Source organism: Rhopalosiphum padi, chromosome 2 (genome assembly GCF_020882245.1).
Source record: "Rhopalosiphum padi isolate XX-2018 chromosome 2, ASM2088224v1, whole genome shotgun sequence".
Lineage (NCBI taxonomy): Eukaryota > Metazoa > Arthropoda > Insecta > Hemiptera > Aphididae > Rhopalosiphum > Rhopalosiphum padi.
In genome coordinates, this window is record NC_083598.1 from 15,814,866 (window position 1) to 15,837,723 (window position 22,858).

Below are 22,858 nucleotides of genomic sequence, written 5' to 3' on the forward strand. Positions count from 1 at the left end.
ATAATTATAAATGAAAATAAGAAAATACAAAAAAATATAATAATATAATATGTGTATTGACAGTATATAATGTCCACAAACATTTTATAATTTTTAAAATAATTATAATTATTATTATTTAATTTGTATTTTCGGACTTCTTGTCCGACTATAAAAACTAAATCCGGACTTTTTGTCCAACTTTTTTTAAAATTGATTTTTTGTTCCCGGACTTGAGAACACCCGAACACCCCCCTTGAATATACGTCATTGCAGAACATATTATAATATTATACCTTAACTTAATATGAATATTTTATTTATTCATATATACTAAATGTATGTATTTACGAATTCTTGATATAAAATGATATGGTTTGATAACTTAGATGACCTACATAACTAAACAACCAATAAAAATTAAAATAGTTTCTGTCTAAAGAAAGTTCTTACTATAATATGATAGAGCCGATAGAGGCGTTTTATCATTTTAAATGCGTGGGTAGACTTACATTATCTATAGAAAATATAATAGTTTTAATAATTCACCATAAATCATCATAGATAATCCGTTTGTATATATACATAAATAGATATATGCAGGGAAAGTGAAGAACTATAATAATAGGTGAGTTGTGAGCAAGTACCACGATTTAAGATACTATCTTAAATCATAGTAAGTACTAAGTAGGTTTTCTGCAGACTGGAATTTCTAGTAACAACAGACAACTATTCTTTTATCCACGGTCTTAGAAGATTCTAAGACCGTACTTTTATCCAATAATTTAATAAATTATATTCATTTATTTAATAATAGTATTATCATTTATCATACATTTTTACCAAACAGCTGAGCCCTTTTGCACGCATAGATAATAAATATGATGAGATAATGGAATTGGCAGCATAAAGTAACTAACTATATTGTTCTAGGCTATAACTATTGTCTATACTCAGATTGCCATTTGGTAATACGGGAATGAGAACAAATTGGTCTCTATTGTGTTTACTGTTGTTGAAAATTGAGTAATAACTTATAAGTTTATTATTTCTATCAGTATTCAGAATTCCTTTTGATCGTGTTGCACACTTGTACGATAATATTGAAAATAAGGTCGACAATTATGAAAATGTTAAAAATCGTTGATAGAATGGAAAAACATCATCAATAAAAAATTGAATACTTCCGATATTTATTTAAAAAATTGATTCTATCAATATGACTGTGAGTACTGTTAAATTATGGTATGCGTTTATAATGACATCACATTACATTGATGCATATATTTATATTATTAGTAACTAATTGGTAATTTACATTTGTATTATTTTATGTAGACCGAGATCAATGGAGACTTTAGCATTAATGATAACCATATCAAAGTCCAAGTAGCAAAACCCGGGCAAACGAGTAATGTGAGTACCTAGTTAATTATTTCAAATTAATTATGAACTAATTATTATAGATAGTTATGAAAATTAATTAATAGATACCTACTATTATTACTTAAATTATAATTACAATCACCAAAAAACTAAAGAAAAATTTTCATTTATAAGAATAAATATTGCCCACTTAAACATAAGTAATTTATGTATATATATATATTTATATTTATTATATTATAAAATTGACTGAAAATTACAGTTGATAATACTATATATTATATAAGATTTCAAATGATCTAAGTGTTGTGAATTAACTCGTTTACAGTTTATGTTCTTTTTTATAAATATTTAGTTTTTTTGTTACAAAACCATTATAAGATCCAATTATGTAACTATATCAGTTTGGCATTTTTTTCAAGATTTCAGTTCATTTATTCATTATGATTACATCCTGATTAAAAAGTAGTATTAGGTACACAAATTAACAGACTGTTTGTGTTAGTTAAAACACAGATAAGCAGCTTATTATAGTATGAGTAGGATAAAGGTTAGGTTATTACTTATTACCTTTGTCTATGTAATATATTGTAAAAGAAAAGATTATTAAACAAATTTCAACAAATCATTTTATCAACTAACAAATTTTAAGTTATAAATTATATTTTGTACTGTCTTCTAATTAATAAATTATCATTATTTTTTAACGTAATCATAAATCATATACCATTGATAGAAAAAATACATTTTTCATTATTATGTACAATTTATTCATATTTTTATTAAAATCATTTGTTACTATCAATAAAAATTAACTCTACAATTTCAAATGTCTTTATTTATATAAAATAATGACAAACTACCTGCTTGCCTTTCAATTGTTTTTAATATTATTAAATACTAATTTTTTTTTAACATGATTTAGTTAGTAGGTATTCTGCATTGTCGGAAAAAGAAAATTCTATTACCTTTATAATCGAAAAAACTAACAAAATAGTTGGAAAACTGTTACATATACATATATGTGAAATATTTATAGACTTCAAGCCTTAATTGAAATCTGACATTTTTTTTTTATTGATATTGGTCAAATTTTTGGCTTGGTCAAAAAATTTCAAAATATAATAAGTACAAGATTCTGCAGAATTTGTTTCTTAAATCAATGTCAAATATCAAAAAAAAAAAAGTGGGCAAGTGGGTATCGCTCTGCTGTATAGTAGAGATGGAGAGTAGGTCACTGGTCGTGTGGATGTGTTAAATTTGAATGCAATGACGGGTATCATTGTATACGAAAAACGATTCTGAACGGAGATGATTTGTCAGTCAATGATAATTATTTGGATATATTATATTATTATTACTTATATTTAAATTGTAATATATTGTTATTTTACGCGATTTCGTAAAAAATTAAATTTCATACGCTCATAAAATGTTTTCTATATTGATGCTGGAATTTTTTTTTACAATTACTTAAAGGAAAACTAATGGATAACCTTGTATTGGATTTTTGAACCTTAAGTATAAATCACAAAAATTTTATGAATTTTCAACTTCAAAATTCCTTGCAAATTTTTCGCGATTTTGATATATTTCGTAAATATTTGAACTTTAAATGCTTATAAACAAAAATTGTGACTAACGATTTTTGATTTTTTTTTACTACGATAAGTACAACTTATAATAAATCTTGTATTAAATTTTAAAGATTTTTTGGATAGCCAAATTTTTTTTATCGACATTTTAAGAAAAAAATACTTAGAAAAGTCGAAAATTTCAATTGTCTATAAGTAGCTTAAAAAAGGTCAAAATATTTTGAAAATTTAATCGTAAATAGATAACCATATTATAAACATTTTTTGAAAATTTCAAGTATTTACAATGATTCGTTTTTGAGTTATAGCAAAATCAAAAATTCGATTTATCAAAAAGTAGTTATACGTAAAAATTCCCGTTTTTCCGTAATTTTTTCAGGGTTTTTCCCGATGATTTTGAAAACTATTGGAAAGTTTTTTGACACTTTTTGACCTTTGACACTCCAAAGTACCAACTAGATGAATTTTCCTTTTCAAAGAGGGGCTGAAGTCAAAAATCGAAGCATTATTACTACTCCAAAAAGTGATGGCAGACACAAAAATAAAAAAAAACACATCATTGTAAAATCAATACATTCATCACTCCGTTCAGAATCTAAAAAATAGGTATATGCATAATACTTTTTTAAATCATTTGAAAATTAAATTTTGATAAAATGTTTTTATTTTTGTCAAATGATGTTTATATATTTTTAATCTTAAATGTGTACTCTCTCTCTCACACACACACACCCACACACATATATATATATCATAAATTAAATTACTGATCATTTAATCTGTATGTTTATCAATTATATTAAGGTCACAGAATGAGAAGCTGAGAAATAATCATGTTGCTATTAATTAAAAATTAATAGTTTTATTTTTGTTTAAGAATATTTGATACTTATCATAATTCATCTTGTTTACAAATTTTAAATATTAAAACTCAAAATTACACATTTTATAGAAAACAAGATTAATTTCTAGATTTTATTCAGATTTAATAATTATAATGTAATATTAATTTCTATTGTTAATCACATAAATATTAATAATTAAATTGTTTTTTATTAGCATAAATTACTTTACTTTGTTAATATTTTGTAGAGATACTTAAATAAATAGCTCTTAATAAAGAGTTATATACTTGACAAGAGATGTACATAATTTATTAATTGTAACACCTAATATCTGTTTATGTGTAATTACATTTAGGGTACTCCTGATACCTCACTAGTAATCATACTCAGAATTTAAAGTATATTAATAAAAAGAGGTGAGGTATTTGATTTTTTCATTACTCAAAATTTAAAATATTTGATGTATATTCATAGTAATTTTAGTTTAATTATTAAATTGACTATTTTTCACAGTACTAAAATGTATTTAATCAGATATTTTTATTTTTGAGTTTAGTTAATAATTATAATTGGTGTTTATCAATTTTTTTAAATTACTTCTATTAGTTTTATATTTTGTGGCATATTACACTTATATATAATATTCTTATATTTATATAATTATATATAATATTTAGGACCAGGAAATTGATGGCCAATCCATTTTTCAAAAATTTTTTAAAAATATAAAACTATATATTGACATTAAATTATCTAAAAATGACTTAAATATATAAAATATAATTAATTAAATTAAAATATAGGATACATTGTTTTATAATTAAAACTATATTACAATATAATAATATATCTCATCCAAATTCAATTGCTTTTTAAAATAATTTGAAAATTTTATTTTAGGCTTTCTGAAGTTTGATATTGTTCATGACAACTATTGAGCATGTTACTTTAAAAACTATTATTCAACCGACAATGAAATGGACAAATGGTACATTGTTTCACGAGTTACAATAAATATATTCTAATTAGTAGCTAACAAATTTTTATTTATAAAATGGTAAAATTGTACTATATATTTGTATTTTTAAGACTTACTTTGGAGATAAAAAAATTCAACAGAAAAATTCTTAAAAACCATTAAGTCATTTTGATTTCATGTAGCTCATGACTACTCTGCATTGATTTTTAACAAATAATTAAAATTCAATATATTTCTTTGGAAAGCATAAAATGAATTAAATTACCATAGTATGAACTATGAAGTATCTTAAAATTGTAAAAATGCAAAATAAACATTTTATCATTATATTCTACATTTTATGATTAAATTTCTGTAAGTGAGCCATGGAAAGGGAAAAAAACATAAGGTTCTAGACCCTAGTAACTTATTTGGTTTATAAAAACTATGTAAACTTAGTAACTATAATACTTGATAAGAATAAATAACAATTATTAATATATATATATATATATATATGTATATACCATTTTAAATTTGAGAAAAAATTACATTATTTTAATAATAAAATATACCTAGTAGGAAAAAAACCTAATACAATATAGCTAAAACTTAAAGGGAGGTGTTATATATATTCCTATAGCTTATTAATTTAAAATTAAATTTACCTATGACATTACATTTAAATTTTTATTGATTAAAACTAATAGGCCATCAATTAAGTATACATTTTCTATTAATTTTTTATTTTATTTAAACACTTTATTGGTAGATTTAATTTGAATTATGTTAAGTTTTGCTAAAATCATCTAGCCATGACTTATGTTATATACATATATATATAGGTTTATATATCTATTAATTTTAATCTCTTTTATTAGGTACATATTTATGTATATTATTATTAACTTAAATATTATGTATTCATTATTAGTTTTTTCTGCATTGTTCAATTACGTCACATAGTATATGATTATGATAACAAATAGGAGTAGGAGTATATAAACATTTATTTCATAGAGTACCAAAATATAATCATTATTTAAATTACAACAGTCAAACTATTAACACTACTTCAATTTAACTAAAAGCTTTTGGATTGTAATGTTTTAAAAATATATTTCTTTTTTAATTATAAATATAGAAAGTAAGTTAAATTGGTTTTCATTGAGTTTTTTAAATATGATTTAATAATTTATCTATATTTTTTATGAATTAGGATTAATACACAAAATAAAATTATTATATAACTATAATTTATAAAAAAAATGTATCACTCCACATAATTAAATGTATAATTTTAAATATCCACGCTAAAAATAACTTTCTATTAATTTGTATACATTTTTTTCATTTTTAAACCATTTTTGTATTTGAAGTTGTCTTAGAATACTTTTATAATTATTAAATGCACTCTTATTATGTTTTAGGTAAATTGTGATAAAATGACTATTAAAACTTCTAGAGTTAATGAAGATAAACCACTATTAACTGGTACAGCTACACTCTACAACCAAAATGGGTAAGTTTATATCAATGTAGCATAATAAATATATCACAGATAAATTAAAAGCTGCACTATTAGTATGTTTATTATTTTTTTTAAATTGTATTATTTATTTTAAAAGAAAATAATATTCTTTTGATGTAGTCTTACACCACATATAAACCTTACCATGCAATTAAACATTTCCAATTTTTTACTTTACAGAATAAAGTGTACATATTTAATTTATTATGTATGTAAAAAAAAAAATAGTAAATAAAGAAATGATTAATTATAATTATTTAAAATTAATACTTGTATTGATATTGCAGAAGTAATTGTCTTTCTCCATCTCCTAGAACATTACCCATTACAAATATTTCTAGTGGTCCAATGATTGAATCGTTGGAAAAAAATGGCACTGATGGTGGTTCAACCTCAGATTATAATCCATTGCTAAACAGACAATTAGAAAATCCAACATCGTAAGTATTTTTAACATTTAGTTTTATATTGTTAATTACTATAATATGTAGTATACATTTTTTTAATAATATGTCTATTATAATTGACAAACAATATATTCTTTTTAAAAAAGCAATAAAATAATGACAAAATGTTATGATCTAAAATATTTGTTTTAAGTTATTTGTCAAATGCAAGCAATAAAATAAAAAATAATACACAACTTTAAATCACGTGAACTAGGACTTGTAATTCACGTGTTATTTAATCATTTTATAATATTTTTTATTAAGGTTTGATATAAATTACTTATCATAAAGTGTACAAAGTTTAATTATTTAAATAGGTAGAAAAAATTCCAATAAGTACCTAAAAGTTATCAATAAATATACATCCTGACCATGTATTGTTTATATTCAATGGGTTAATTAAGTTTATATTAATGTATGTGTGCCAATTATTATTTATCAAGAACAATTTATCTTAATTTAAAATCAAGATCACTAAATGTAATATGTATGTTACATATATTTTATATGATAATTTATTTTATCTAAAATTATCAATCAATACATCATTAGTACCAAAAATTATATTTCAGTCCATACATAAATGTATTTTGTTGGTTTATTTTGAATATTAATTTTCTTCTTTTTGTTTAGGAATTTTGATACCATGATCCATTTATTAAAGGGAAATATTGGTACTGGAATTTTAGCTATGCCCGATGCGTTCAGAAATTCAGGATGGGTTGTAGGTTTAGTATGTACAGCACTTTTAGGAGCTGTCTGCACACATTGTATGCATATATTGGTATGGATATATAAAACATTTCAATAATTAATAATATTAAATGTTATTTTTAGCAACAAGTTGACTGTCATTTATGTTTAGGTACGGTGCTCTCATGAGTTGTGTGTTAGAACTCAAAGACCATCTCTTTCATTTCCTAATGTCGCAGAAATGGCTTTTGAATACGGTCCACCCAAATTACAAAAATATTCATCAGCTGCTAGTAAATTTATTAATACTTTTCTAGTTATGACTCAACTGGGCTTTTGTTGTGTGTATTTCTTATTTGTAGCCACTAATTTACAAGAGGTAAATAATTGAAAAATATTTTAAGAATCAATTAATTAAAAATATTAAATATTTTTAGGTGATAACTCATTACTTTTTTATTAAATTGTCTGTTCAATCATATTTGCTTATACTACTGGTGCCAATGATACTTTTGAATTGTGTGAAGAGTCTAAAGTACCTGACTCCGGCATCTTTTTTAGCAACTATATTGACTGTGATTGGATTAGGAATAACTTTTTTCTACTTACTTCAAGGACTTCCAAAAACATTAAATGTCAAAGCTTTTTCATCTTGGCAACAGTTACCTCTCTATTTTGGAACTGCAGTGTATGCATTTGAGGGCATTGGAATGGTATATATATTATAATTTCAACTCTACAAACAAGATACATTTAAGATTTAACATAAGTGTAACTATATTTTGTGTACATGTTTTATGAATAGGTTTTACCATTAGAAAATAACATGAAAAACCCAGAATCTTTTGGTGGAATGACTGGTGTTTTAAATACTGGAATGGTCATTGTAACATGTTTATATACATCAATTGGATTTTTTGGATACTTGCGATATGGAGAAGCTGTTAAATTAGGAAGTATTACATTGAATCTTCCTGCTGAAGATTTGTAAGTAAAACATATTTATTTAAACAGCAATAAACATAAATTAAAATTATTTTATGGTTTTCAAAAATAAAACTCTTACTATAATTATTATCCTTATTTTCATTTATTATATAAATCATTTAAATTTTATTTAATTAAAAAATAATCATTCTTATTCTTATTTCTATCTTAGTAATTTGTCAATTCACATTTCAAAAATTAAATATATTAAAATATAGTGAATGTTTAATAATAAATCCTTAAAAGCCAATTAAACAATATTTATGTTAACCTAAAGGTTATCTACAATATTTATATAATTTTATGATTTTTAAATATACTAATTGTATCTAAATTTTAAATGTGTAATTTGTATATTTAGATGAACTAAAGCATAGATCAATTGTTAAAATTTAAAACATATAGAATTGTCTGTTTTAATATTTTAAACTTTATGCTTTAATTAATGATAAACTGATGTAAAAATAGTCAACTCTTATTAAAATGTACAGATTAAAAACGCTAAAATATATGAATTAAAAAAATTAAGGTTTTAGTAATCTTTTTTTGTACTTTGTCCAATTAGAAATTTAAAGTTTTCTTATTAGTTTTACTAATTTTAATAATAGTACCCACTGACTATTGTCAGTACTTAAACTTATTGAATTGCAGCTCATACTACTGAAAATATACAATGCATATATAACTAACTTATATGTATACCTTATTATACTAATTAAATTATATTGTTTAATGATATTGATAAAATCATTGAACAATTCAGCATGTTATAATAAGTATTTTAATTAGTATAGAATATTAAATAAAATACTACTTTTTTGTAGTTTATTAAGATAAGAAAACTTTAGTAGGAAAGATTAAAAATTAGTTTTTGAAATAGAAATATAATATATGTATAAAAAAAATAGCATTGTATTAATTGGTTTTAGCTAGTTAATTCAGTGTATGCAAAGTATACATTTCATATTTTTAATTTAAGTTATAATTTATAGTAATATTTGTCCTGTGATCTTAGTTGTTGTCAGTAAGTTATACTATAGGTTCATTTAGTTTATTTATACAACTATATATTTTTTTTTTTTTATCTGTATAATCTGAAACTTGGTTAACAAATATATAAAAGTATTAAACATTTAAATTCTTATTAAGATTATAAATACATTAAAAAAATTATATAACCATTAATTTATTTTGGATTTATTAACAAAAATCTTTCAGGTTAGCTCAATCTGTCCGGGCAGCAATGGCATTTTCAATATTCTTGTCTTACGGTCTTCAGTTCTATGTTCCAATTGGTATTGTATGGCCTGCTTTAAAAGGATATTTTCATTCACAGTCTAGTCAACGTAATGCTGAATTGAGCATCAGAGTGTTTCTTGTCACACTAACATGTAAATATTTTATTTAATATACTTATACTAGTTATTAGTGATGGGCATAATCAAATGAATAGTAATTGAGATTAAAATAATCGAAATGTTTTGATCAAAATAGCGAATACTATTAGCTAGTGATGGGAAATTGGGAATAAATATAAATATATTTATGTCTCGTTTCATGGATATCATTTGAAATAATTTTTATTCGATTTCAATTATATTATACATTTAATTTCATTTTTTATTCTAACTTTCACTTAGCAAATTATTATACGTAATAAGAAATATTAAAATTATTTTATACAATATATAAATAATAATAGTCTAATAAATTTTAAAAAGTCAGTTACTAATAAGTAATAACTATTATTCATTAAATTGTATACGTTGCTAGGAGTCTTGGACAGGATTCTAAAAATAATATTTCAATAAGGTATCTCAAGCATAGAGTAATACTCTATGGTCTCGAGTGATGTGAACTTGAGTAGTCGAGTTACTATAATTCGATTAAAAATCACTTGGTTACATAATCAATTATTCTCAACAATCGAGTTACTCGATTATTTTTACTTGACTATGCCCATCACTACTAGTTACATTATATTTATGTTCATAATCTACTCTGTCTAACATGACCTGACACAAATCAGTTTTTCTGCACATCCCCAAGTGACATTGCCATTGTAGCATAGTGGAACCAGCTTCAATGGCAAGGTGTCAAGTGGGGATGCACAGAAAACACACGTTCTCTCGCCTAGACAAAGTATATATAGTTTTATTAAAAATATATTATTTACTAAATACTAAAAACATTTTCTTTGTATATTATAGTTGCTTTAGCTGCTGCCATTCCAAACCTATCAGCAATCATTTCATTAGTTGGATCATTTAGCAGCTCAGCACTAGCTCTAATCTTTCCACCTATTATCGAAATTATGACATTTTGGGATCATTGCTCTGGTAAAGAGTTTACACTGATGTTTATTAAAGATATTATTATTATTATAATCGGTTTTCTTGGATTTGGTTTCGGATCGTATGCTAGTTTATGGAATATCATTGAACCCATAAGCAGTTAATTTAGCATTGGGTATAAATATGCTTCAAGTATCCACCAGTATTTCAATTATTGATCTTAATAATTTATTGTCTTCCTATATCAATTATAGTTTTAATTTTTTTAATAAGTAGGTAATTGTGTTTTTAAAGTATTTATTCAATAGTCAAAAAAAAAAATCATTATTTTGAAATTTTTTTATTTGAAATGACAATTGCGTAATATTTAATTTTATCTTTATGATAAATTATTTAACATTAAAATTTGCTGCTACCTGTCAAAGTGTATTTTAAATGGTATTAATTATCATCTACTATTATATTTTTAAAACACATTTTAAATGTAAGACTCATGAAAATGTATTAACAATTGAGTATGTAGATACATTTTCAGTTCTTTTAATTGTATACTTGGTTTTTAATTAAACTATTAAGCTATTTTAACTAAACCTTTTACCATAATTAAAATCTCACTTTTTTAACCTCCTACGAGTATGTGATTATTAGTTTTATTAGTTATTGTTAAATTTTGAGTTTTTTTAAAACTAGGAAAAAAATCATAAGGCATACATTCCTATGAAATCAAATATTTATTGCTTAATTATTATACATTTTAATTAATAATATTATTGAATTTTGTATTATTGTGTTTAAGAATAATAACAATAAAAATATATATGATGAAATTTTAATTACAAATACAGTAGATTATCAAAAATAAAGACAAATAGAACAAATTTTAACATTTAAATATCAAATATTTAAAGGAGATTTTAACTAATGTAATGAATATTTTGAGATTTTAAGTTCAAAAAATGGGAGATTACTGTATTCAAATCTATAATGAATTAATGTATATTAAATATAATATGTTTATCTTGTAAAATAAATTAACATAATAATAATATTTCATAATATATTAATTTATTTATTGTTATTTTCAATATTCTAGTGTTCAATTCGTTATATTATATATCTTCGTTACTCTGTCCTAAGCTTTAAATGTTTACCATAACATTATTGATATAGCATATAATTTATTTTTAATCACATTTATTATTATAATATATAATATACAAATTATACATATACGTTATATAGTTTATATTTAAGAACTTACAAAAATATTATTATCATTAATTTATTATTATTAATATTATACACTATGTACAAGACAATTTTGTCTTTCATGTTGATTGTATTATTGGATAATAAGAAAATCATGACAATAAATTTACAACTAAGATTTATTTTTATTTTGTATTATTGTAAATTAAAAATAATAAATAGCTGTTGGTTGAAAAATAATATAACTTTAGACAATCAATGGCTATTACTTACTAAGATCCAGGTTTTGATGATTGTTATCTAATGTTTAATACTGAAGAGTTGGAGAATTCGCATTAATAATTTGATTGCATAGATGCAATGACAATATAACATAATATAAATAAAAGCGTAAAACGATTAATTTGGGTATCAAATAATCAATAAACAAAACAATTCACAATTTTTTATATTATGGAGTATATAATAGAAGTCTCTGTGTAGTTAAATTCATGGGTACATATGTAATTCAAATTCATGCAAAGGTTCCAACATTTTTTTTAATAGATACCGAAATTTTATAGTCAATAAACTATATTTACCAGTAAAATGTGGCTACTTTTAAAAATTTTGAGGGAATCCGGCTCTTTGGACCCCGGACCCCCACAGATACGGCCTTGTTAGTGCCATCTATTAATTTTATGACATGCGGAGGTATGGATTCACAAAATATTTTTATTCGTGCAGAGCTGTGGTGCATCTCCTATTTTAACCACTTATTATTTTATGCCTACTTATTTAATGAATTTTGGTAGCTTAACTAAGTTTCCAAGTCCAAAATTGACCAAGTCACACTAATTAATTTAACCAAAAAACCCTCAAAATGTATGCAATTTTATTAACTAAATAAATAATTATTCTAGGGTTGTTCTAGAGTGACATTTTCACCCTTATTTATTAAGGTGATATTTAAATGTTATTATAATTTTCGCCTTAATTTGTGTATACATTATAACTTATAGCAAAAAAAAACGTGAATAAGAATATTATTTATTTAATTACAATTAATATGTCAATGGAATTTATTAATAATTAATAACAAATTTAATTATTATTTAAGTTATAAGTTTATTTAATTATTAATTAATTTAACGTATAAATTGTCCAAATTAATTACCTATGCTATTTTAAATTGGTATAGAAATGTAATATAATACTTACCATATTTTATCTGGCTTTACAAAATTTAACATTATTTTTCTATCTTAAATTAATAAATTTTCGTCTAAACCTGTCATCAAATTTTGTTTGAAATTGTCAGTTTAATGAAACAGTATCCATACTGCTAGTCTTCAAAAAAAAAATCTTCAGTCCTTTCAAAAATTAGTGTTGAACTAAAAATGAACTAAATTAATTATTTATTTTTAAATAACATTAAGTGTGATACTGGCAATTAAAGTATATAACATTTTAGAATACTCATATCAATTCCACATGATTATTTACAAATTGAATTACAATATTTAAATAAGTTACATTTACATACATAAAATACAATTTTCATACAATAAAATACTTTTATTTATAGTTATAGTTATTTTATATTAAAATTATTTATAAATTATGTTTCAAAAATAAAATAAATTATTTGACATTTTATGTATTATTTTTCTCGATTTACTTCATTGTCCTTTTCCTCATTTTCTTAATTTTTGCAGGATTCTTAATCTGAAAAATTTCAAATGTTTTGTAAAGTTTATTGTTTATTATTTAAAGAAACAGAACTCAGTTAGCTAATAAAATATAATCTCTCATGTATAAATGTAAATAATTGTTAAGTTAAGCTAACAACTATTTTTATGCCGAAAAATAAAAATAAAGAACATCATACTTTAAAAGGAATTTCAAAATTATTATACTTAATAACATAGTTCATAGTAACATTTTGAAATAATCTAAAATGATAATAAACAATTTTTAACATATCAAATGATAGTCATTGAAATTAGTGAAAACTCTTATTCTGTTGACTTTTAGTAATAAAAATATGGGCAGTGGCCAGTGGCCAGTGAGTATTGCTCTGCTATATAGTAGGTGTCAAGTGAGTTACTGTAATAGTTGTGTTAAATTTGAATTCAATGATATATTATTATATACAGAAGACGAATTTGAGCGGAGACGGTTTATCAGAATTTATCACTAAATAAATTTCATAATATACTTTTTGATATTGCTATTGAAGTAATTTATTTTGCTGTTAGTACTACGAGAAGTTGTTTCAATTTTTACCAAAAACATTACATTTAATATATTATTAATGTTTATTTATTAAAAAAACTTTTAAAAGTAATAACATATTATCAAAAAACAGTATAAATATTAAATAGAATAAATAGGTTAATACCAATAAATAATATTTTTATAAATATTTATATCATATATTTTGAAAATGTCATTGCATATTATAGTAAAATTTATAATAAAACAATGAACATTTCATTGCTTAAATATGTAATTTAATCCAATTTTGAGCTTCAAATATCTATAAAAAATAATTATGTTAAAAATATTTAGTTCCAGTATATTACTCATGAGTAGTGCCCGGATTTCAATGCAAAGTGCATATTTTTTTGGTTGATCTTACACAATACTTTCTAAGTACATAATTTGTTTCATGTAACGAGGGTTTCAAAGCTACAAATTGTATTTTGCATTTTTAGCATTATTGGGTCATTTTATTGGTTTTTAATACATATTTGTTCAATATATTATTGTTCAATGCAATGCTCAAAATTTAGTAAGTACAATAGACTCTTATAGAATTTTAATTTTACATACATTTTAATCTATATTTTGGTATGTTTAGAATGAATAATATTTACCTAAAACGGCCAAAACGTAAGCGTGTTAGCATCAAGTCATCATTCAAATTTTCAGTTTTTTTTTTTTTTTAATAAAATAATAAATAATGATTATAGCTTATTTATAAATTACAAATTAAATAAAAAATATACGGCATTTTTTGCTTTTTTAGAGCATATTTGTATGGTTTTAAGTGCATTTAAATCCGGGCCCTACTCATGAGAAATCTTTTATTACATTTTCAAAGTCTTTGGTCAAGAAACATTTTTTTATTCATAATTTAAAAAAAAAAAAAACATTTAATTTAAATTTTCAATAATAAATGGCTTAAAACCACTCAAAATATTTTGAAAATTAAACCATGTATAGAATATCATAATATAATAAAAATACTTGGTGAAAATCTCAAATTACTATGGTTATTCATTTTTGAACAAAACCTATATTTATATGTAACAAAAATAAAAATAAAAAATGTATTTATTTTACAGGTGGATGAATCCCAAATAAAATATATTATAGTACTTTGTATTTATATTTGCAAAATATACATTTGAATATATACTATAAAGGACAAAAAATAAATTTATAATTTGGTTATAATAATATAATCAATGAAAGTAGGAGGTTTCCAGTGGCGCCGATCACCTAATTTATCTATGACATATTATGTCATAGCAGATTTTATAGCTGGGGGCTCACCAAGTGTTACTAAATATACATTTAAATATTTGTTCGGCTAAGAAATGAAAAAAAAAAATGGTTTTACACTAAATATGCGAGTAGTTTGTTTTGCATTTAATTGCTACATTGAAAAAAAAATGGGGGCCTAAGCTCCAGAGGGACCCCTGGATGTACAATTTCATAGTATTTTTTAAACACTGGCGCCACTGGAGGTGTCTAGATTGACTTGCGTCATATGGCGAGTGAGAGGTTCATTAGTTAGGTAATCTATAGGACTGTAGCACACAATGTTACAAGGAACGGGACAACGTTTCGGTGGGTCGTGCAGAAAAACAAAAATTCTGAAGCGAACATGTTGAAGGAAAGAAGGAGAATCAGTTTTAGGCAAGACAGCCAGAGATAGGAGATTAAAGTGTAGGAATACTAGGTCACAGTCATGAGGCTGAAGGATGATATTTAATTTGAACCTAACAAAGCTGAGAAATTGATGCTGGACATATTCGATTTGTTGGCAGTATATCATTAAATGAGGATTCTATACCACGAAACCATACTTAAGGATGGATCTGACTAGTGTACAATATAATACCTTCGAACACCTTGACAGTTTAAAATCTCTAGCAAATCTCTTTATAAAACCTAATATCTTATTTGACCTGCATGTAATGAGCTTTAGGAGACAATAAAGGAACAGGAATGAAACCAAAATCATAAAAACCAATGTAAACAGAGATGAGGATGATCTGGTTAATTGAACAGAAGAATAAAAAAGGAAAACAGCGTCTAGTGAAGGTAATTGATTTACATTTATCAGTATTAAGAAATAACCCAATATTTTCTGCACATTTAACAAATCTGTCTAAGTCCTCCTACTCCTCCTGTAAGTCTATGCAACCCCCCTGGGCATCAGTTTTAAGAAAAATCTTTTTATCGTCAGCAAAACACAGAAACTTTCAGTATTGAAGGATACTATTCATGATTAATGAAAATAAGATTGGAGACAAATGTTCACCTTGAGGGTTAACCGACAATGCTATAAATGTATGAGACTTGAGCCAAAAAGTTTAACTCATTGAGGCCTATTTAGTAAATAAGAACGTATCTAGTCTAGCAGAGAGTAACATTTAAAGCAACAATTAAACAAGGTATATTACCACATGAAAAACTTCAGATTTTCTTTGATTTACTGGGTGTTGTTTCTCTTTTCAAAATTTTTTTTTTCATTAATCAAAGATCTAGACAACTCACAAGTTTTCTTAATATTTTCTATTAGTTTTTGATTTTTTCTTAAGATTTGAAAGACAATTTTAATCCCTTTGTTTTGACTTTTGTTGAATAAAAATACATCCAATGCTGTTAATACCTAAATCAAAATCATATTACAGATATAGTGATATTATGATTAAGTTTGTAAACCTACTACTAAGTTTTAAGATTTTTCCAAAATTGTCCACATTGAGGTATACCACATACTAGTAAGTACTTCTTTCACTTACATTATGAATAAATTATAATATATAGTATTACATTTTAATAGATTACTAATATTGACTGACTTAAATTGTAAAAATCATCATGATAAATTCCTTCAGTTTCACTACTATATATCCGGATCTTGTTATACTGCAGAACAAAATATAAGCATAGTTACTCTACAACTTGTATTCTTCGGGGTAATTATTTTTTCAAAATTTTTAGTGAATTAAATACATAATTTATAATATATTAATATATTTTTAAATGTATTATTAAGGATAACAATAACTCCTTTACTGTTATATATTTTTGTTCGAAGATAATTATCCAACATTTTTATTGAGCTTGTCCTGTATTACAATAAATTATTATACTGTCCATAACTTTCTACCACCAAAATTTGATACACTTAAAAAAGTGATTCCAAAAACAGCTAAACTTAATAAAAAACTTTACATTTGGCTTATTTACAGGTAAGCCATATACCAGCCCACACCAAAAATTTGCCGAATTGAGAAATATAATTTTAAAATATATGAATTTACAGATTTAGGAAACAATCAATTTTCTGAAAATTAAATTTGAATCGTAGACTTACAAAAACTAAAAATAACAATATAACTATCACATAATGCATAAGAAAATAAGTAACATACAAAGTCCAGAATTGTACATTTTGCAATGTGTAAAGAGATTTTTGTACACATTGTGAAGTATATAATGTTGTTACACTAAGTAGATAGATAATATAAGTTACATTATACAATTTTCAATGTGTACAAAAAATATTATGCAAATTACTAAATATAAAAATATATTATTATAGAAATTACTTTAATTAATTTTAACCACAACTATACAGTTTTTACATAAAAAATTAAAACTAAAAATATTTTATTAAATTATAAATTAACCAAATCAACTATAAATTCACATAGTTAGTTAAATATGTCAAAACGTAAAATTTATAACTTATTAATATTATAAAATTATATATTTTATTAAGTTAAAATATTAATAAACAATAAACACCTAGAAATTGTTTATTTTATAAAACTACATATTCTCAAATATGTATAAATTTACCTAGTTTGTTAAATATGTCAACGAGGAAAAGTTATTTATTATAATATTGATGATATGTTTTTACAAATATATTTATAAATTACAGATATAAAAATTTTAACAGTAGAAACTATAAAAATAGTTTTTTTTAAAGTGTTTTCCAAAAAATGTTACATGATATCGCATACAAATAAGTGTTGGTACTTACATTTTATAGTATTATTAATTATTTTGATAATCAAGTGATATTACAGTTAGAGTTGCATAATATATTTGTCTTTTTAGTTTTTATATATACATCATTTTTATAAAATTTCAAAGTACAAAACATTTCAAATAACCTTGCCCTTCAAACATCAATTTCTTTATATTTGTAGCACTTATGTTATCAGTAGATAATAGGTATATTGTTTATATTTAGTACATACATCCCATCACAAGTCGAATAATACATTAAAATTAAACAGTAATTGTTTGATACCAGAGGGATAGTATCTATTTTTTTTAAACTGATAAAATTGAAAACCTTCACTTTATTTATTTGATTTATTGTCAGCTATCCATACCCTTAAAATATTTTAAATGTTTATTGTTCATTAATATAATAACACAATAAAATATGTAATTTTATGATAGTGATTTATAAAACTTTCATGTGCATTATATTTTGATAAACTATATGAATTTATATTTAATATTTATTATTATAAAATATTCCTAGATACTTTTTTTTTTTTTATTAAGTGAAAAACTGAATGATTGTGGTTAAAATATGATTTGTATAATATTATTTTACATTTTGTGATTTGTATGGCAATTGTTTTATATACAGAAATTTGTATAACGTAACTTGTACAATCTATCTATTTAGTACACCAAAATTATACAGTTTGTGATGTATACAAAAATCACTGTATATATTCCAATATGTACAATTTAAGACTTTGTATGTAACATATGCAAACTAAAATTATTATATTTAAATACAATTATTCAAAATACAGTCTAGAAATTTTCCACTCTACTTGTTTTATTTACTTTTATGAGCTCTGCTTATGAAATGTTCAAATGTTATATATTAAGATCCAAACGATATTTTGTTGAATTAAAATGGCATTCATATTTTCATTACTCAGGTAAATACACCTTTCGTATATGAAAATTAACAATATACTCCAAGTTATCCCTCTGAACGCTAATAGCGAAAGGATCTGTAGGATGGAATGTAAATGCAACCAGTCTTCTACGATCTTGCGTTGGCCTGTTTCTAGATACACTGGTATACAGACAAAAGCTTAGTGTTCCTGATTCCCTTGAATAGAACCTTGTTAATACACAAACAAATAAATAATCAATTTAAATGTACAATAACTTAGGAGAAAAAAAGGGAAAATGATTTAATCTTACCTTATTGGATATTCACCAACAACTTTAGGTCTTTCCATTGGTGACACCCACTTTTCATCATAACTATACAGGGAAGTATCTAAATATGGGGAGCAGGAAAATGATTGTGCTGCGATCGGTAACTGTCCCAATATTCGTTTATTAGCCTCCATTGTACCACCAAATCTAGCATTTAGCATTGTATTTTTAAATTTTTCGTGGGATTCCCTAAAATGCAACATTTTTATGAATATAAAGTAAATAATATTTACTTAATATATATATTTAATAATATATTATATTGTTGAATAATAAATTAATATACCGTGAATATATATTATTTGATGGAGAACAAGGCATAAATCCATCAGGGTTTAAATAGGGATTACGAAAAGTATCACAAAAATATTCATATCCATGTAATAAATCGCTAGATGTATTTTCATAAACATTTAATACCTAGAAACAAAAATACAAATAAATAATCATTTCAATTAGTATTCGAAAAATAATATTTGTTATGATAAAATATGTCAGGGCAGGGGTGGAGTAGCACACCATGCATTCCAATATTGCTTGGTGGCTTATGTTTCTTAAATAAAGAATGGACTGTCATTTAATTCAAGAAATATTATTATCTTTTAAAGTGATAGTAGAACAACTAACTAACAAACTTAATCTTTACTATTTTAAGCTTTACCGTGTCATAAAAAGAACTGAACCAAATCATATAATGAATTTCCATTTAGAAACCACTGCTGGAGCTAATTATGAACATAACATATCAGAAATCTATTACAGGCATACTATTTACTATCCAATTATTGACACAATTATAAAAAAATTTTAGTTTAGGTTTTCCAAATAAAATCTTCAGATAGCTAAAGCCATTGACAATTTTGTGAACATTGATTATGAAAATAATGTGAGCAATTCATAATTGTAACACACCAAGATTTGAACTCCAGATATGCCACTGTATAGTGATAATTAGATGTCTGGCTTTGTGATTGATTGAAAACATTTAAATAATTTAATACAATAAACTTTGTATAGTATTAATAGAGAATAATAAGTGTGATTATTTTATTAAAAAATAGTTTTTATATATATATTTATAAATTGTTTGTTTATATAATCATTTATATAATTTTCACATGACTAATAAAGAAGCGAAAGATTATGTTATTTTCTATTCATCAAATTTAATGCTAACCTAGACTCAAATCTGTTATCTTTTCTTCTTCTTTCATGTCAGTCAGAGCATAGTTCCATAATATTAGAGTTGCTTTGTCAATAACACATTTAAGGCCATTTTTGTCACAATTTGAGGATATTGTAGAAATTGTATCATTATTCAAATTTCATTGTATTTGCAGTTAGATTATCTATTTAATCAAATGATATAATTTTTATATTCATATTATACTGTTAACTACCTAATATATTACTATTATTTTCTAGTTAAAATATTATAGTAGTTGATACTAAAAAAAAATATGCAATGATCAAATCAAATATATAATGTTAAGAATTGTTTCAATCAAACATTTAAAATATCTATGTTGATGTGAGTAAGGGTAAAATTGAAAAATATGGGCAAAAAACACTATAAGTAGGTTAAAATATATTTTTGTTGGTAAGAATTTAAGAGACATTCCACCCCTAATACAGTAAGCATAATACTTTGACATTATAAATTAATTTAAGTTTTATATTTAATTGGTAAATTTTTATCTCAAAATTAAATACTAATATTTTATACTTATACCACTGATTAAGTATACTTAATCTATGTTTATACAATGTTTGGAATTAAGTTCAAGACAATTATAAGGTAATATATAAGGTTATAAATTAAATCTTTAGTTGCCCAACTTAATTTACCGTAGCCGTAGTCATATTGTAAATCATAAAAAATGATGCTTGAGTACTTGGTTCCTGAATTTTAGCTGTTACCACATCTTCTGATGCATATCGGATAAGCATATTATCTACATCTAATAACTGCATTTTCCACATTCGTAATGACATAAACTGCAAAACATTAATTATTAATGATTTTGATATTATTTTAGTTATTGTTTGGCTTACTTGATCATAAAATTGATAAAATCTCCTAAGAGGATATTGTGTTCCAGCTCGGTCAGATTCACGTTCGGCTTTTTTATATAAAAACACCATTAGCTTGTTTTTTAGTCCATTGATAAAAGTTTCATTATGAGCTTTATAATCTTCTGCAATCATATCTGTGTGCACTGATGAAATGTACGCAAAATCGTTTTCAAAACAAAACCGACCAATTTTTCTCACCAAACAGAAACGGTTTTGGGTAAGGTTGTAAACATGAATTATTTGATGTTGAACAGATAAAACAGCAAGTACATTTTTTAATAGGTAAACACCTTGGTTATGTGATAAAGATATTTTGTCAGCCTTAAAATGTAAACGATGACTAACGGCTCCTCTTTTTATATTAATTAAATGTATAGTATAATTTTCTAAAGGCAATAATAAATTAGGACTCACAGATTCATTATTAGTGAAAATATCATCATAATCAAGAATAACATTATGAGCAATGGGTCCAACAGAACCCAAAACAGCATAGGAACTATTTTCTGTGAATAAACTACATTCTCTATTTAACTGTTCTCCTTCTGCTGCTACTAATATCCGAAACTTCAGTTGAAAAAGGCTTTCAAATATTCGCTTACGGACAACATCACCATCATTTTTTTGACCAATACAATTTCCTTCATAATTCTTCAGCAACTTGGCTGCCATTGAACATCCTAAATAAGCATACACCTCAATATACAATTGGTCTTGAGAAAAAGCTATGAAATGGCGGCCATCAGGAGTAAATTTTCTTAGGAAACATGGAGGCTTCTCGACATTTATAACTGTACAATTGGGATACAGGACTTGGTATGTAGTTTTGACACAATTCATACGTGTTTTAATGCCATTTATTTCCCGATCATATAAAGCACGAAGTATAGTATTACGAGTCACTTTTTTTTGATTAATAATCTCATTTTCTGTGTTCATTTTATTTAATTTATGCGAACTCAAGTATATTCAACATAGCTTAAAACATTATGTTTAATTATGTATGAATTTTGTTAAGTACACTGAATGAACAATATCGAATATATAGTATGTAACAATAATCCATAGTAAATGTTGTTGAATCAAAACATTTATACAATTGGAAAACAAATTGTACTTATAATTTATATTGTAAGAAAGGATTAACACAAATTATTAATTTTATAATAACAAGTAAGTAAATTGTAAAAGTACTAAATTACTAAAAGTGACTAAAAGTACTAAGACTGCAAATCTAATAAGTAATTAATTAAGTAATTAATTTGATAAAACATCAAAAAGTATGAAAATTTGTGATACCTACCTATACATATTATATAAACACTACTATAGAACATTTATAATTTTTATTAATTTATGACACAT

At 23.8% G+C, this 22,858-nt stretch overlaps 2 protein-coding genes across 6 annotated transcripts; one reads left to right on the forward strand and one right to left on the reverse strand.

The window, feature by feature from the left end:
* Nucleotides 1-900: 900 nt before the first annotated feature.
* LOC132923160 (proton-coupled amino acid transporter-like protein CG1139) lies at nt 901-12,108 on the forward strand. 3 transcript variants are annotated; one of them, XM_060987001.1, is made up of 10 exons: nt 901-1,224; nt 1,318-1,395; nt 6,194-6,285; nt 6,582-6,734; nt 7,377-7,527; nt 7,609-7,815; nt 7,874-8,149; nt 8,242-8,423; nt 9,642-9,814; nt 10,634-12,108. In XM_060987001.1, exons 1-10 carry the CDS (start codon nt 1,222-1,224, stop codon nt 10,879-10,881), a joined length of 1,563 nt encoding a protein of 520 aa, XP_060842984.1. In that variant the 5' UTR covers nt 901-1,221; the 3' UTR covers nt 10,882-12,108. The 3 variants fall into 3 exon arrangements, with proteins under 3 accessions (XP_060842984.1, XP_060842983.1, XP_060842985.1); XM_060987000.1 differs by having other exon boundaries at nt 901-1,204; XM_060987002.1 differs by lacking the exons at nt 901-1,224; nt 1,318-1,395 and adding an exon at nt 5,802-5,910.
* A 1,198-nt stretch (nt 12,109-13,306) lies between these two features.
* Nucleotides 13,307-22,784, reverse strand: LOC132923159 (DET1 homolog). Of its 3 annotated transcripts, XM_060986998.1 has the most exons (8): nt 21,473-22,784; nt 21,266-21,415; nt 19,704-19,837; nt 19,400-19,606; nt 19,031-19,316; nt 16,872-17,074; nt 16,606-16,814; nt 13,307-13,633 (listed from the first exon to the last, which is right to left on the reverse strand). In XM_060986998.1, exons 1-5 carry the CDS (start codon nt 22,430-22,432, stop codon nt 19,121-19,123), a joined length of 1,647 nt encoding a protein of 548 aa, XP_060842981.1. In that variant the 5' UTR covers nt 22,433-22,784; the 3' UTR covers nt 13,307-13,633; nt 16,606-16,814; nt 16,872-17,074; nt 19,031-19,120. The 3 variants fall into 3 exon arrangements, with proteins under 3 accessions (XP_060842981.1, XP_060842979.1, XP_060842982.1); XM_060986996.1 differs by lacking the exon at nt 16,872-17,074; XM_060986999.1 differs by lacking the exons at nt 16,606-16,814; nt 16,872-17,074.
* Nucleotides 22,785-22,858: the final 74 nt, after the last annotated feature.